Genomic DNA, 19,022 nt, shown 5'->3' on the forward strand with positions numbered 1-19,022 from the left:
TTCACAAATGAAGCTCTTACTCAAATTAACATTAAATATTTATGACACATCTGTTATATGCGAGGTACTGTGCAAAGCATTAGAAATATAAAGACTAGAAAGACAATTTGGTCCTTAGTCATCAACTTACTGCTTTTTATTTTGCAGTTCTAGATCTTTGCTTTGGAATGAAGGAATAAAGCATTTGTTAGGTTTACTCCAGATAAAATCATTGGACTAAGCATTGAGGATATAAATAGAAAAGCAAGACAGCTCCTATTCAAAAGAAACTCTAATTCTAATGGAGGAGACAGCACATATCTGTCTTGTCCGTCTCTACAATATTTGTTGTTCCTTAAGGGGAAGGACTCTAGATTTCCTCATCTTTGCATATGCTAAAATATCTTGTGCAATACATTGATTATAGCTGGTACTTGATGTATGCTTTTCAAATTGAATCAAATTAAAGACAGTCCTTGCCCTCAAGGAGTTTGTGATCTTTTATATTTCAAGACGTAACATTTTATAGTACATTATAGTTACAGTTTATACAAAAGATTTCTAAATAGTACATTTGTTGTAACTGAGTTTTTAACAGGGATTTACCAAAATTTTAATGCTTTAAAAGTCAAAATGCTCATTTTTTTCATTGTTCATTCCTTGCCATACAACTTACATGATTGACAGGAATCTTCTGAATCTATGTAAACTTTGGATCTTTGGATAGATTTCAAAGGTGGTCTCTGAATGTAGATAGGAACAATCATAACTTTATGTCAACCTATTTCATTTTCATTGTAATCTTATATTTTAAAAATACATTTTAAAAAAGTATTCTAAGAAGAAGTCCATGAGCTTCATCATTCTTTTGTAGGTTTAAAAAAATTCTTTAAATGTGTAAGTTTTTATAACTAAAACTCTAAATAGGCTAACTGAAGAAGTAAAACCACAAATTCACCAAAACTAGAATCATTTATTATGTTCCTTCATGCATCTAGTTTATAGGATTAACACATAATAATAGTAGACATTTAATTAAGAATTTTAAGATCTGTGAAATATTTTACATTATCTCCTTTGAATCTTAAGTCTCCCAGAGAGGCAATGTAGGTTAGAGAATAGAGTCAGAGTCAGGAAGACTTTGGTTTGAATTCAATCTTTAACATATACTGGCTATAGGTTATGGTTCTACAGAGGTTGCTGAATCCCAGTCATCTCTTTCCTACTATTTAGTGTTGATCTATAATGGCAAGAGAGTGTTTCTTCATTGAAAATTCCCTATACCAATGTCTGATTTTTAAAAAATCATTTAAACTTTCATAATGATTAGAATTGCAGAGGAGGAAACCAAGAAGAGAGGTGAAATATATTGTTCATGATACCAAATAAGATATTCCTTACTCTAAAACTAGAATTCTATGATATTGTGTTGTTAAATAAACTAAGGAAGAAAAATTATTGAGATCTATATTGTCTTATGATTTATTTTGTTAAATATTTTAAATGGTAGCAGTAATTTCTGAAGTTCTTAAAATGAAGAATATAGAATTCTGGACAAAGAGAATAAAACCGACTTTTTTATTCTTTAATTTGATTTCTCCAATGCCTTATGCTTCCTTCTCTTTTTCTATTAAAACACTAGGATATGGAAATATTGCTCCAAGCACTGAAGGAGGCAAAATCTTTTGTATATTGTATGCCATCTTTGGAATTCCACTCTTTGGCTTCTTATTGGCGGGAATTGGAGACCAGCTTGGAACTATCTTTGGGAAAAGTATTGCAAGAGTGGAGCAGGTCTTTCGTGTAAGTACTGTCAGACCTCTGTCTAAATTATTTATTGCCATGACAACTTTTTAATTCTCCACATCCAGAATCCAGGAAGAACTTTTAGTGACACATTATGTTTTAATTGAGTAATTTAATTTTATGACCTTATCCTACATAGTTACTAATGCTACAACAGATGTACAGTGTTCATGATCCTGGAAGTTTAGTAATGTCATATTTCAAGAAATACTTTTGTAATAATCTGAACCTGACTCAGGCAGGTTCCCGGAAATTTTGGTCTTATATTAAAATGAAATGAGATAATGATAGGATTTTTAAAATAATCAACAAAAAGAAGCTTACTTAACAATAGTATGTAAAGGATACTCAACAAAGCTACTTTATTTAGCTCTGCCTCATCTTTAACTGAAAGGTATCTATCTGGTCAGCAAGGCAGATTATCGGGATTCCCATGACTGAGACATCAGCCAAATATGAGAAAGGCCCTGACTCCATGTTTGCCTTTTAGTAAATAGGAAGCCAAGCCAATGAGCCTTAGTTCCTTGGGTAGTCAAATCACATGAAGAAGGAAAAGGAATGTTCAGGAGGCTAGACTTATCACAACATTTTCTCTAAATAGTGCTTCTGGGCACACAAAAGTGAGTTTAATATTTATTTATCACAACTCCAGAAGTGAAGTGATTTCTTAAAGCAACAGAAAAGACAGATCTTTTAGAATAAAATTCTTCCCAGAATCCTTGAAGTCACACCATGTGACTACGTTCTTTAGGTGTAAGACTAAATTTAATAAGAGAGTATATATCACATTTTTCATTATTAACATAATTCTGGATGTCTTTTAAATAGTCAAGATTTTAAAGTGATTTCAGACATTAGCAAGAATCCATCAATGGCCTTATGGTTAGTACCAACGGTTATTTATTTGGACTAGAGTTTTCTTCCACTACAACCAAATATTATTCTCTGATAAAAGCATACAATTAATGTACTGAAATACTGGAATTTTTTTTTTCCTGGAGCATTATATTGCTAAAGTTTAGGACCTTGTCTTATTTTTAGAATTAGCCACAGACAGTTTCTTTAAATGGGCCAATCTCCAGGGATTGAACTTCCTTTGGAATTTGATGCTGAACACAGATTTTTGGCTTAGTGTGCCATCCATTCATGTTTTATCTGAGTAGGTCAGAGAATTGGCTTTTAACTAATCTCAAAATATTTGCCCTGGAGTACTGCTTGCCCTTACAGGGATGCACCTGATCTCTGTAGTAATCACTATGGAAACTGTGTGGAGCTCAGCTAAAAGCCTTCTCATTGATGTTCACAGCTTCCTAGAGATGTAGCATTTTGAAAAGTCTTTTTGAACTCCTTTAAAAATGAAAAAAAAAAAAGGTTATTTGACAATGATTTCATTGTCAAATAATAGCACTCATCTTGAACTTGGGAAATGTATCATTGTAACGAAACATCCAGAAAACCAGAATCCTAAATGGAAGAAACCCATCTCAACTGGTTCTACCATTTTTCTTTTCACTTATTTTTTCCAGAGCTCATGTTTTTTCAGGTAATTGCCACAGTAGATAGGGCACTGGATTTGGAGTGAGGAAGAGCGAGTTCAAATCTGTTCTCAGACACTTACAAGACATATAATCTTAGACAGGGTTTGAGAACTCTATCTACTTCAGTTTTTCTCAATTATATAACAAAAACAAAAACAAAAACAGCCATAATAATAGAACCTACCTTCCAATATTGTTGTTAGTATCAAATGAGAAAATATTTGTAAAGTGCTTAGCACTGTGTTTGACACATAACAGGTGCTTAATAAATGCTTCTTCCTTTCCTTCTCCTTTGTAAAAATGAGATGTTTATGTAACTTCTAAGATCTTTTTCAGTTTTTAAAATAATTTTTCTACATAAGGGAACAAATCATTAAAAATACATCTATTCAATCAACTAATTATTATTTTAAAGCACTTACTATATGTGTTGCACTGTAATTCTAGGAATAAAAATATAGTGGTAAAATAATCCTTATTCAAGAAATTATGAGGCTGCTTTTATTCCGTGATTCTTATAGTCTATTCCATAGTAGATTTCTGAAGACAAAAAGATAGCCAGTAGTAATTATCCCTTTAAACCTAAGCATCTAAAAATATCTGGTTTAACTGAAGTTTGAGATGGACATTTATAATTTAGCATTTTATTTTGACAGTAATTCTGGTTGATATGAAATTTTACTGAAAGGTCTGATTTAATTCATAGTGATGAGATTTTCTCATATTCTTAAACTGGTTTTGCTAATATAAATAAACCATATTTACTTGTAAAATGCTTCAGCATTATGTTGGAAAATGAAGTGATTAGCATTTAGAGAGAACCAGTAGAATACTTCCTAGCTATGCAAATTATCAACTAACATATGCTCATTACATGTGGAGTTTTGGTAGAAAAGACAAGATCCAATAATTTTCACTGGGGATATTTTAAGATTATAATAATACCTTTATGTAGCAATTAGGGGTTTACAGAATGTTTCCTTCACAAAGATTTTTCAGAAGTATGGTGAGCAAGTATTATTACCCCCATTTTAGAGAGATGATGAAACTTAGGCTTAGAAAAATTACTTGGCCATAGTCAGACAGCTATTAAGTGACATAGGGAGGACTTGAAGGAAAGTTTCTCCATCATTTATAATCCTTGTGTAACTTGTAAGTGTCAAGTCCAGCATTTGAACCAGAATTTTTTTACTCCAAATCCAGGACTATTCTCACTATATTTTATGCTATCCCCTCCTCCTACCACACACATGTATGAAACAAATAATAACTGAATAATATACTACTCTATTCACATTTCTTATATTTCTCATCTTCATAACTCAGAGAAAGTGCTGCCTCTTACATAAAGTCGTTCCTAATCCCTTTAGTAGATCCTTCCCTTCCCTCCAATTACCTGGAATTTATTTTGTGTGGAGAAGTAGTGTCAGATAATAGAGAGCTGCCCCTTAATCTGTTTCAAATCCCACCTCTGGCTGGGCAGGTCACTTCATTATTTCTCAGTGCCCCAGACTAGTAATATCAAACTTAAGAGGATACAGATCCTTGTGAGCTGCATGTTGACTTAGAAAACCACAAATCAACACTATCTTTATTGTATTTTTATTTATTTTATTAAACATTTCCCAATTCCAGCTTAACTGGGTTCTGCCATATTAGAGATTTTTGTCACTAATCTCTGCTCTAGAACAGTGTTGTCAAACTCAAATAGAAAATGGGTCACTAATCATATATAACAATTTCTGTGACAGCATATTGACTTAGTTTTAAAATGTAATGTTATCTAGGGCCATATGAATACTGTTTGACGCCAACTTTTGCCTTAATATTGAATCTGTTTGACATAATGTGTAGACCATAACATGCTACAGAAGCCCCCCAAAACAAGACAGAGTTCTTTCCTGGGTTCATCTACTCTCTGTTATTGGACTTTGGATTAAATTCAGTAGCAGCTGTGTACTTCTTCACAGTGATCAGAGAAAATATTTCAACTGTTTTTTGTGAAATCAAGAGACACCTTTTTTTCTTTCCTTCTGTTTCTCCAAGGGTGAGACTTAGATGTTTACTTGCTCTTTGAGCCAGAGGACTGGGTGTGGCTGACTAATGATGATGATGATTGTAATAATAATAACAATGTAAATCATACCAGACTTATAGGTGCCAACTCCTAAAGGATGGTGACAATTCTAATCTGTTACTAATAGTCAATTAGTGGATTAATCATTCTGTTCTCTAAGAGGTAATAGGTTCTGTTTACCAAAGGCATTCTGAGGGCCAGGCTCTATACCAGGCATACTTGAGTATCTAAGTATGAAAATTGGATCTTGAAAAGAATCATTAGCTTCTTCACATATGCCTCTGAACTGGCACACAGGAGTGAAGGAGTTAACCTAAATTAATTACTGTTTCATGGAAATAAAATCCTTCTTTTAGAAACAGGGTGTTATTTTCAGCTCCATGTGTTTAACTTCAGCTGCTAGTTCCCATTAGTAATAAAAATGTTCATCAGAGATCAGTTAACACTACCAACTTTATATCCCAATAGGCAGTGGGTACACTTTGGTGGGCTGAATTTTTAACACTGAGAAATAACTGACTTTCTGTGGGAGGAAAAAAAAGAAATATCAATAGTCATTTTTGTAAAATATCTATAACTGTTTCAAGAAGCATATGCAGATATATATATATATATATTTATAGACACAAACTAGTGTCTATGTGAATATATATATAGTAATCAAAGTGTTATAAAATTCTGAAAGGTGCCATATTATAATTAGCATTAGATAATAGAGTGACTGTTTTCATAATGGTCAGAGAGAATCATAGCTCATTTAAGGAACTGTTTTCTTAATCAACCAATCAGCAAGCATTTATTAAGCTCAAGGCTAATGCTTTAGGAATACATAAGCATTGTACTAATGCTCTGGGAATATAGAGGCAAAACAAAATAGTCCTTTTCTTCAAGGAACTTAAATTCTATCTGGAAAATAATAAATTAAAAGATGTGAAATACATAAAAAAATTTCTTGTGGGGGGAAAAGGCATTAGAAACTGGTAGAGGACTAGGAGGGAAATCCCTTAGGAGTTGCATTTTTTACTGAGAATGGAAGGAAATTAGGAATTTAAAAGGTGGAGGTGAGGGAATGCATTCTAGATATAGGGAACAGCCTGAGCAAAAGCATGGAGAAAGTAGAGTAAGTATATATGTTCAGGTTCTGCTTCTGATGTTTACTATTTAAGTAAATTTGGGCAAATCAGTTAATTTCCTGATTTTCCTTATCTGTAAACAAAGGAGTTAGACTAAAGGATTTTGAAGGTATCTTATAGCTATATGTAAAGGATACTCCTATTCTAGGGATCCTATATGTCAGCTTGGTTGGAAAATAGAATTTGTGAAAGTAGTTACGTGTATTAAATCTGAAAAGGGAGGTGAGAATTAGATTGTGAAGGATGTTCAATGCTAAACAGAGGAATTTTTATTTTATTCCAAAGGCAATTTGAGAGCCATTGTAACTTTTTGAGTGGAGGAATAACTTAGACTTATGGTTTAGGAATATACATTTTGACCTGTGTAAAGAATGAAGTAGAGAAAGAATAGAGGTAGGTAGACCAATTAAGAGGCTTCACAATATTCCAGGTGAGAGGTGATGAATCTGAATTAAATTGACAGCTGAATAAGTGACAAGAAGAAGATGACTATAAAAGATCATAAGGAGTTAGACTTGTCCATATTAGTTAACTGATTAAATGGTGGGGAGGGGAGTGAAATTGAGAGGAAAAATTTGAGGATGACTTCAGTATTGAATATTTAGATGACCATAAGAATGAAGGTACCTTTAATAGAAATAAGAAAATTAGAATGAGGGGGTGAGGTTTTTAGGAAGAAATAAAACAAATTCTATCTTACGTAATGAGTTTTGTGTAAAATGAGATACCTTTTGGTTATCCATTGGAAATGTCCAATAAGGAGTTAAAAATATGGTATTTGTCCTTAAGGGAAAGAAAGACCAGGCATCTAGAAGTTATCTCCTCCTTGCCTCAGGATTCATTTTCAGGATCTCTCCACCACCTTTAGCACCTCCCACTATGACTAATTTTTGGGGGGAGGGAGAGATATTCACAGTCCTGTTCCAAATCCTGTCATCTGCCAACTATTTTTCTAGTGCCAGACCATGAAAATTGCCCTAAACCTTAGCAAGCCTCCAGAAAGCATTAAAATACTAGAGTAGGAAGGAACAAAGCCAGTAGCCTAAGCCATACAGCCGCACAGGTTCCTGTTATATAAGCATTATTAATCTAAACTACTCTAAATTATTATAGTCATCTTAGCAAGGCCCAAATAACAGGCTTCAGATGGAAGAATCTTTCTTCTGCATTTAGGTTTAAACTATATTTACAAAAACAGGCTGCAGAAAATCCCATGATATCATGCCATAAAATAGTTTCCTGGGTTGAAATGAGGGGCAGTGATAGTCAGAAAGAGAATTTCTGCCTCTTTTCCCCATTATTTTCAACAAAATGTAATGTCTTGCCATTCCATAAGACTTGGTTCTCTATGACCATTTTCTTTCTTCCAGGCAGTACTTCTTATTCCCCAGTTATCCCATCAATCTTCTTATTTAGGACCCTTCACTTTCAGATAGGTTCTTTTTTAAAATTTCATTTATTTATTTATTTATTTTTCAAACAGGTTCTTAAAAATGAAGACCGAGATCTCTTTTAAGTGGGCATTAGCTCACTTTATAATTATTATAAGAAATTCTGGAGATTAGGTTCTGAAGGACACTTAAAAAAAAAAAAAAAAAAAACAAACCCTAAGTACTTTCACTAATATCCATCCCTTCCACAAGCATATGATCTCAGCCCAGCCCCAACTTTAGCTGCTCAGGAAGAAATTTAATATTGCTATTATCTCCTCTTTATAGATTTTTCTTTAATGACTAATTAATAGTGTACCTTTGATGTTTTGCTTTCAAGAATAAGATAATTGCAAACAACTTTATTGGTTTTTAAGTCTTCCCTACCTTTTTTCTAAATAGCTGTGCAGCTAACCTAAAACAGAACAGGGGAAATGGTATAATTTTCTCTGTCATCAAAAACATTTAAATTGTAGGGATGGAATTTTCAGGATGGCCTTTCTAGATCTTTCTTTTATTAATGGCAGTTTTTGCATTGAAATAATGATCTGGATCCAGGATCATTGCCTTGGGATGAGCCATCAAGTTGGTCTTAGGGCAACTAGGTAGCATAGTAGATAGACTTTTAGATTTGGAATCAGGAAATCTTAATCAAGTCATACCTAAGCTCAGGTGTCCTACCTGATGCTAGCCATTTGATCCTGAGCAAATCATGTAATTTCTATTAGCCTCAATTTTCTCATATGTAAAATGGGTATGATAATACCTTCCTCACAGGGCTATTCCAAGAATCAAATGTAATAACATATAAAGTCCTTTGCAAACTTTAAAGTATAATATTATTGCTAGCCCTTGTTATTATTATTATTTGTGGGAGTGGATTTAGTGAAATACTGACTTTGCTAGGGACCCTTTAATGTGTTTACCTATTCAATAAGAGATTGGAGACAGGTTAGATTGACATTTTCACACCTTATATTATTTTACAACTTAGAAGTATCTTAGAGTAAGAGTCCATAGAATAATTCCATCTGCAATATCCGTGATAGTTGGCTAGTTACCCTTTGCTTGAATAATTCCTTTCAATACTTCACGAATCTTAGAAGAATCTGTTCCATTGATGAGATTCTGTGATTGCTAGAAAGTTCTTTATATTGAACTAAAATCTTCTTTCCTTTTACTTATATCCCTTGATCTTCATTGATGCTCCTTAAAGACATAGAAAAAGAAAAAGTTTTAGCTTTTTGTCACATGATCATACTTCATATAGTTGAATAAAGCTAACATGTATACTCTAAGCTTTTTTTCATCCATATTCAGCAACCTCAATTTCTTCAACCGATAGTCATGGGACATGGCAGTGAGACCCTTCCAACTCCACCTTTGCATGTGCTCCAGTTTGTCAGTGTCCCTCTTTAAATGTAACATACAAGAAAGAATAGAGCACTAAGAGTATGGTTTGATCAGTACAAAATATAGTGAAATAATTATCCTTCTTGACTAGAATACACTCCCTCATTGCTGCCTGTTGACTTTTTCTCTTCCATCAGGGCCCAACTCTCCTTCAGGTATTTGATTTTTCAACCAAAATTAGTTAGCTATTTTTTTACTTCATCCTTTAGAAGTCCTAAGGATACCTTCCATTTTTGTAATATAATAATTCAACACCTATTGAAATCCTTTTCTCCTTTCCAAATTCCAACTCAGGTATCACCTTCTTTATAAAGATTACCCTTATCTTCTCAGTTGAAAATAATCTCTCTGTCCTCAAATTCTTTATTCTTAAATAATTATTCCTGCATTATACTTTTTTGTGTACACATTATTGTTTTTATTGTTTGTCCTTCACTTACCAAGAGAACAATGACAGAGTTGCATAGTCATTGGTCTCACTCTTTTTTTTAAATCATTTAAGGCCAGTGGCAAGATAGAAGTTGATAACATATATTATATCCTTCCTTTTTAGAGGGATTTAAATAGAATATATAGATCCAGGCTTTGAACCCATATCCTCTGATATCAAATATAGTGCTTTTTCACAGTATCTACTTAAAGAAAAGAACTGTGTTCTTTTTTATTTTTATTTTTAGTGACTGGAACAATTTTTCACACATAGTATGCACTATTGATAGTTCTGCATTCCCTAGCTCTAACACAGGGACTTGTAGATAGTAAACATTTGTTATATATTTGAATGAAAATGAATCACAACAATATTTTATCTTGTTAGTTTTATATCTTTCATAAAGTACTCAATTTTGAAATCTTTATAGATGCTTTATGTAAAAGAACTTTCCTCTCTTTGCTATATCATCTTTTCCTTCTTTTTAGCAATGACCTTTGCCCCCTTTTCCCATCCCCCCCCAACTTCGTATAGCCCTTTTACTAATGGAGTTGTAGCTTCATATTTGATATAAACCTGAGGGTTCAAATATATACAGTTCTTTTTATTAAAATATTCTAATAACTCCATTTAAATACATTTTCCAAGGGTAGTTAAAGAGTAGTAAAAGCCATCAGCAAAGAAGTTAAAAGCAATGGCCAGGAGATTCCCTAAGGTCTCAAGTGCTCTCTATCATAATTTAAAAAGCTTCTTTTACATTCTTCTTGCTCAGGGGTATGTACCAAGTCAGTTTACCTGGGAGTAAAGATAACTCAGTCTGGCCCAGGTCTATATCCCAGTGTGCTTGTTTTAAAAAATCCCAGCTAGTATTGGAGGGAATATAAGGGCTAAATCACTCTGCTTCTATTCTGCCAGTATTCTGCCCTACAGTAGCACTTATCATGTATTATTTTGCACCACAATTATTTGTGTGTATGTAACATTGTATGCAAGATTATAAACTCTGGAAAGGCAAATGTCAAGGGGCAGCATATTTGCTTCATAACATATTTGTGCATTATGCATTTAATTTCACACGATGTCTAAGGACAAAATGTAGAAAGGGATATTTACTCATTTGAAAGTCATGACAAGAAAAGGCACCACAGTCAGTCAACAAGCACTTGTTTATCATATGCTAGGCACTATGCTAAGTGCTGAAGATATAAATCAAGGCAAAAATAGTCCCTGCCCTCAAGGATCTTGAATTCTGATGAAGTATACAACAAGAACAGGTTCCATACCAGATGTTTACAGAATATATGAGGTAATCTGAAAGGTACTAACAATTGGAGAAATCAGGAAGGACCTCTTTTAGAAGGTAGAATTTGAGATAAAACTGGGAAGATAAGGGTAATCTTTATAAAGGTGATACATGAGTTGGAACTTGAAAGGGAGAAAAGGATTTCAATAAGTGTTGAATTAGTATATTACAAAGGAATCCAAAGAAACTAAGAGAGAAGGAAAAGCCTTCTAGTTAGTGCAAAGGCATCGAGATGGTAGATAAAGTGTCATGTGTCAAAATCAGTGAATAAGCCAGCATGGTTAGAGCATAGAATATGTGGAAAATAATAAAGGATCCTGGAAAGATAAGATGGCCTCCGGTTGTAAAGCTCTTTAAATGCCTAATAGACTATTTTGTATGGCATCTGGGTGGAGGAAGGGTTGGAGTTGGAAGAAAACTGAGAAAATGAGATCAGTTAGAAGGTTATTATAATAGCCAGAGTGAGAGGTCACAAAGGTCTAAGATGTCACTGTGTCTATGAGTGGAGAAAAGGAAAAAAAATAAAATAAGAGAAAGATACAACTAGAGTCATTTTAACAAACATGTTAACATATTAAGAACATATTATCTACAAAGAACTGAGTTGGCATAAGAGAAATATAAAATTTAGATAACATCTTTTCTGCTTATGTCCAGGTAGATGTTCTATATTGTCCCTTTGTCTACCTCATCTCCATATTTTATTTGATCTATCTGGACAGTACAACTGTCATAGCTAGGACATTTTATGCAACTGAGTTAATTACTCATATTACTGGGGAAAATATTTATTTCATTGGACTAAGGAGACAGTATATTAGAATAAAAAAGAGTACTTTCACTGGAGTCAGAGGACATGGATTCAAATTCCATGCCTATAGTTTTACTGCTTTTGGCACATTAGACAAGGCATTTAACATTCTAGAGATTAAGATTTCCCATTCATCCCATCTTGAATGAAGCATTGGACCAGATGGTTTTTATGATCCCTTCCAAATCTAGATAAGTGAATCTATAATAAATCTAGATAATTACCTCATTTTTTCCCCTAAGTTTGACTGTGGGGATCTAAAATTTAAGTGCATAGACACTAAGATTTGAATTTCCTATAAGAGAAACAAAAAATGTGTAACCTGAAGTTTCACTTTTGAGAGATATCAATTCTACCTTCCTTTAAGGACCATTTAGTAACCTGAATATAAACTCCTGTTTTTTCTGGTCTTCATTTAGCTTCCTGCCATTCCTAAATAGTCCCTTGAGAGCTATTTTAAGAACTGCTGCTGCCTTGGTTGCCTTGAGTGAGTAAAAAAAAAAAAAAAAAAAAAAAAAAAAAAAAAAAAAAAAGGCTGTGCAGGTATTATTTGGATTGTAAAGAAAATGGCCATTACTGCAGTATAACTGAGTGTGGAGAAATGCTTGCTGCACCATCCAAATCAGGCTGACTATGCCTCAATAATTGGCAACTTTATTTTGTGTCATTTAAATAAATTTTATAAAACTCTTCTAACTAACCTAAAATGCAGGTTTTTAAGAGCTGTATATTACTTCTCATTAATCATATAGTAAAACACACCAGAGTAGTAAAAAGAACATATAATGGAAGAAGAATGGTGTAACTATAACTAGAGTTTTGACCATAGATTTTGACCCAGGATACTAGCATCGGGGATGGGGTATGACACCTTATCTATGGTAATATGGAGACTACCATCCATACATCTCATAATTGGAAGCAATTGCCATCCCTGCATCTTATACTCATAGTGTTTTGTTATCGATATTAAAAAGTCTGTTATTCTTTTCCTTATTAAATTGTCCTCTGTATCATTACTGCTATTGTCTTTGTCTCAGATTATAAAATTCACAGTAATAGCCTGAGGCATGGCTCTGCCACTAAAACTATCTATGAAATTATAGTTCAGTATTTTAACATACATTGGGCTTAGCTTTGTCTTCTGTAAAATGAAAAAATTGGGACTAGATAATGTTAATTAAATAATGATTGCTAAGACTTAAAGATTTAAAGAAGAATTAGGTGTTAGTCATTGATCAATTAATTTAATCAACAAGCATTTTATTAAGGACTTATTATGTGTCAAACATTGTGCCAGTAAATGGGGATATGAATACAAAAACACAATAGTAATTGCATTCAGGGAGCATAATTTCATTTAGGAAGAGATTATGTACACATGTAAGTATATATCAAATAAGAAAAAGTATTTTTAGTCTATGGAGGAATTGACAACTGCAGAGATTAGGAAGTGCCTCTGTGGTAAGAGCAAGATTTGCTATGTAGACTAGATTAGTTTTTCCTTAAAATACATTAAATCTATCAGCAAAACTTAACTGATTCAGGGAACTAAGGTTCAGGGAGTTGCTGTTGCTTCCTAGTGGCCTAAATTCAATTAACTATGCCCTCAAAGATACAAGAATTACTTTTCCTCAATTGTCCCACTGACATGACCAACACAATCTGAAAAGCTGTGCTAAATTGTATCATTGCTGTAACCTTACTGAATATCCTCTTTTTCCTCTTTCTACATTTAAATGAATTTCCTTTTGTTAATTGTTAAATGGGCCTCAAGCAATTAGGTAGTACAGTGAATAGAGTGCCCAGTCCTGAAGTTAGAAAGATTTATCTTACTGAGTTCAAATCTGGCCCCAGATACCTATTAGTGTATTACTCTGCGTGGTCATCAGTTTCCTCAATTGTAAAATGATCTGAAGAAGGAAATATCAAACCATTGCAGTAGCTTTGCCAAAAAAACCTCAAATGGGGTCAAGAAGAGTTAAACATGTTTGAAATGACTGAACATCAATATGATGTCATTCTCACCTGAAGCACCAAAATGACTTGAATCAAGTCCTGACTGCAATAGTCTCATGAAGAGATGGTATTTGAGCTTAGTTTTCCAGGACGCTAAGAGGCAGAGATAAGAGAGAAATGCACTCTAGCCATGGGAGATTAGATTTGGGGATGTTTCATGGATAGTGTTCAGGCTATGGGAGAAAAAGGGAGCAGAGATTACTATGATATTTTTGAGAAACTGTTTTCTGTACTTGATGCATGAGAATTTAGGAATGTAGAAAGTATTTTAAATTATTTTAGAAGAAACAATTAGCTTCTTTATAGATATACACTGAAAACTGGACAATATAATATTAAGACTTTGGCTTTGTGTATTAAATGACCTACCTGATTGTTATTTTAATGAATTTAAGTTGTTTTGATACAAAATAGTGTCTTAATACATTCTCAAATGGGAAAAAATACAAGACAAAACAAAACAAACAAAAAACGTTTCTGGGTTCATTTTGTGGAACTCCTTGATTTTTCAGCACTCCAGCATCAGGACAGCTCCCCAATGCTGAAGAGGGCTAGGTAATTTTAATTTGCAAGGAGTAGTGGTGTATTTACATAGGAAAGTCAAAATGGGGGCTTCCCTTTCTGATGTCTCAAGTAGAGATATGCACCAATCATCAAGGTTACACAAAAAATAAGAAGTTTCTGGACTGGCAGATTCCAGAAAAGGGACAAGGAGCTAAAAAAAGGATGTGGTTACAGAAAAGGCAGAAAAGATTAGAGAAAAAACTAGGTTTGAAAACCAGTGTTGGTTTTTTTTTAATTTTATGATGATAATGTCTAATGTATCTTCTAAATTGAAAATTATATGGCTTAAAATGGCTCTGGATTGTTTGCAAAATCTTTTGTAGGTGTGAACGTGGCTGGTTTAAGCACTGACCAACCATTTTTTTTAAAAGCCCAGATTATTCAAAACTAACAAGAGGCAACTGGAAAGAGAATCTACAAAGATTCTAAGTTTAAAAGTCACTTGGAAAGTTAAGCTGACTGGTCTAAACAATGTTTGTAGCAGTGGACTTAGTTCCAGACAACTTGGTATAATGGATAGAGATCCAAAAGGACTTGGGTTCATATCTTGCCTCTGGCATGTACTAATGGTATTTTCCTGAGCCAGCCACTGAATTGCTCAATGTTGTAGGCAAGTCTTTTTTTTTTTTAATTATTATAGCTTTTTATTTACAAAATATATGCATGGGTAATTTTTCAGCATTGACAATAGCAAAATCTTTTGTTCTAAGTTTTCCCCTCCTTCCCCCTATTCCATTTCCCAGAGGGCAGGTTAACCAATACATGTTAAATATGTTAAATACAACATATGTATACATGTCCATACAGTTATTTTGCTGTACAAAAAGAATCAGACTTTGAAATAGTGTACAATTAGCCTGTGAAAGAAATAAAAAATGCAGGCAGACAAAAATAGATGGATTGGGAATTCTATGTAGTGATTCATAGTCATCTCCCGGAGTTTTTTCCCTGGGTGTAGCTGGTTCGGTTCATTACTGCTCTGTTGGAACTGATTTGGTTCATCTCATTGTTGAAGAGGGCCATGTCCATCAGAATTGATCATCATATAGTATTGTTGTTGAAGTATATAATGATATCCTGGTCCTGTTCATTTCACTCAGCATCAATTCATGTAAGTTTCTCCAGGCCTTTCTGAAATCATCCTGCTGGTCATTTCTTACCAAACAATAATATTCCGTAACGTTCATATACCACAATTTATTCAGCCATTCTCCAATTAATGGACATCCACTCAGTTTCCAGTTTATGACCACTACAAAGAGGGCTGCCACAAACATTCTTTAGGCAAGTCTTTAGATTATAAATGCCAATAATGGAAGAAAAATTTTCTTCATTAGCAAGCTTCCTATTTGAACAAAATCATCAATCTATTTCCTGTACTTATAGAGATACATAGAGTTCCTTATATGGAGAAACAGGAGAGTGACCCAGATGATTGGTGACTAGTCTTCTTGACAATTGCTTGAAGTTGTCTCCAAAGTCTCTGAAAGAAAGGGTAAAAGAGTTATTAAGCATCTTTGGTTTTGTTCCAAAGAATATGACTAGGAATAATAGAAAGAAATTATATTTAGATTACATATAAGGAAAAGTTTAAAAACTTCCTAACAGCTAGAAGCTAAGATACAATGGGCTGCTTCAGGAGAGAATTGCTTCCCTCTTTTAAAAATTCTTTATTTTTATTTTATTGTTAACTTTAATTACGTAAAAATTCTTTAACTTTAATTAAAATTAATTTAGAAATTATATTAATGAGCTTATTATCCAGTGCTTAACAGAGTGGTTAACATATAGTAAGTGGATAATTAAGAAATATTGATTGATTGAACTTAATAAATATTAATAAAGGAAAACATATAAACAAAAAAAGAGAATTTCTTTGAAGCTTTTTATATAAACTTTTGTTATATATAGTGTTTTCCACTAAGGATAGCTTTAAAAAAAGATTAACATTTAACATGGTAGTTCCAATACTTCTCAACTTTTTTTCTTTCAAATTTATGAAATGCCTAGTATGTGCCTGGCACTGGGCTCAATGCTTCATAAATGTTATCTCAAAAACCCTGGGACTTTATTGCCTCTCACAATAGAATCCAAATTAGCATCAAGTCTCTGGTCACTCTAGACACCCTCTAGATGCTAAAAGCAATTTTCTTTAAATGCAGATATGACTATATCTCTCTATTCAATCAATTCCAGTGGTTTCTTGTTGCTACTGGGATAAAAAGTGAAACCATTCTGTTTATCTTTTTAAAGCCCTTAATTGTCTTATTCCAACCTATTTTTTCAGCATCTTTGGATCTTACTTTCCCTTCACACATTCTGTGACTTAGTTACACTGGCCTACTTGTTTCAGCAATACTCTATCAACCAGTTTCTTGCCTTTACAAAAAAAAAATTCTACATAGCTAGAACATGCTCCCTTTTAACTTCTGCATCATACAGTCCCTTTCTTCCTTTTACAAATAATGTAACTACCATTTTATGCATGAAACCTTTTTTATATCTCCCCAAATGCTAGATCTCTCCCTCCCAAACTATCTTATATTGAACTATTAGACCTCTGAATCAATGGTAGCAGTGCAGGTTTCCAGATCTTGCAGCCTATAGACATCAAGGATGACTTGAAAGGTCATCTGGAAAGGTTTATTGCACTAGAATGTGAAGGGAACCTCAGCAAATCAGGAGTGGGCTTTGGGAGCCACTGTATCAGCAATGTGGTAGCAGCAGCTTCTGGACGTTTCAGCCCATAGGAATCAAACAGCTGATTAGAAGGAGATTATAGGGAATTCCTTTGCTAGCACTCTGTTGCTTTGCCCATACTCTGATCTTGGTTGGCTCACAGTCCCAGGGTGATGAGGAGCACTACCACATTGAAACTTATAGCCAGAGTGCACTAAAGATGCTTTTCAAAGTTCCAAGGAAGAAAAGAATAATTATGGCCACTCTCAGATCAGAAGATAGGTCAGAAGAGTAGTAAACACACTTCTTGTGCATTATATCATCTCAAAAGAATTGAAAACTTACAGGTCCAGAGAAGAATCTCTGCAAACAGCTGCACAAAACTTTTAAAGTTTGGGACATTGCATTCTCCACCCTGGAAACAGAGCTCTACTTTAATAAGAAGTTAAACGCTGATAAATAAATTGTGGAAAATGAGCCAGCCACCATAGAAAGTTACTATGGTGACAAAGAAGATCAAAACACATACTCAGAAGATGATAACAAAGTCAAAGTTCCTATACCTAAAGCCTCCAGAAAAATAAGAATTGGTCTTAGGCCATAAAAGAATTCAAAAGGAATTTTGAAAATCAAAGAAAAGAGGTAAAGGAAAAATTGGGATGAGAAATGAGAGTGATGTAAAAGGAAGCACTAAAAGCTAATGAGAAGAAGAATGAACTTAAAATCAAAATTGGCTAAATGGAAAATGAGGTTTGAAAGCTCAGTGAGGAAAATAATTTCTTAAAAATTAAAATTGAACAAATGGAAACTAATGACTTTATGAAAAATCAAGATACAATAAAACAAAACCAAAAGAATGAAAAATTAGAAGACAACATGAAATATTTTATTGGAAAAACAACTGATCTGGAAAATAGATCCCAGAGAAATAATTGGAAAATTACTAGATTAATTGAATGCTATGATAAAAAAAAAAGAACCTAGACATCATCTTTCAAGAAACTATCAAAGAAAACTGTCCTCATATTCTAAAATCAGAAGGTAAATTAGAAATTTAAAGAATCTACTGATGATCTCCTGAAAGAGATCTCAAGATAAAAACTCCAAGCCATATTCTAGAACTTCCAGGTCAAGGAGAAAATATTACAAATATCCAGAAAGAAACAATTCCAGTATGTCTGAGCCACAGTCATTATAACACAAGATTTAGTAGCTTTTGCATTAAAAGATCAGAGAGCTTAGATTATGACATTCTGGAGAGCCAAGGAGTTAGGATCACAACCAAGAGTCTCCTATTCAGCAAAACTGAGTATTTTCTTCAAGGGAAAAGGTAGAAATTCAATTAAATAGAGGACTTTCAACTATTCATGATGAAAAGGCTAGAGCTGAATAGAAAATTTGACTTTCAAATACAGGACTCAGGAGAAGCAGAAGGAGGTAATCAGGAAAGGGAAATCATAAGGGACTTAATAAGATTGATCTTTTTATATTCCTACATGAGAAGATAATATTTGTAACTCATAAGAACTTTCTTATTATTAGGTCAGCTAGAAGGAGTACATATAGACAAAGGGTACAGGCTTGAGTTGAATATGAAGGATAATAGCTAACTAAATAAAGAAGTGAGAAAGGAATGCATTGGGAGAAAGGGAAAAGGAGAGGTGGAATGATATAATTATCTGCTATAAAAGAGGCAAGAAAAAGCTTTTATAGTGGAAGCGGAGAAAGAAAGGGGAGGGAGAGTAAGTGAACCTTACTCTCATCAGAATTGGCTCAAAAAGGAAATAACATACACACTTAATATGTGTATACAAATCTAGTTTCCCTGCAGGAAAGGACA

General features: G+C 33.5%; 1 protein-coding gene across 1 annotated transcript in view; it reads left to right on the forward strand.

The window, feature by feature from the left end:
• KCNK10 (potassium two pore domain channel subfamily K member 10) overlaps positions 1–19,022 on the forward strand; it is a 156,624-nt gene that overhangs the window by 94,026 nt on the left and 43,576 nt on the right. Inside the window, exon 4 of the mRNA XM_051977456.1 lies at positions 1,622–1,782. Within this exon, the coding sequence (XP_051833416.1) occupies positions 1,622–1,782 (161 nt within the window). The remainder of the gene's footprint in view (positions 1–1,621; positions 1,783–19,022) is intronic.

The sequence above is a fragment of the Antechinus flavipes genome, chromosome 2 (genome assembly GCF_016432865.1).
Source record: "Antechinus flavipes isolate AdamAnt ecotype Samford, QLD, Australia chromosome 2, AdamAnt_v2, whole genome shotgun sequence".
NCBI classification, from domain to species: domain Eukaryota; kingdom Metazoa; phylum Chordata; class Mammalia; order Dasyuromorphia; family Dasyuridae; genus Antechinus; species Antechinus flavipes.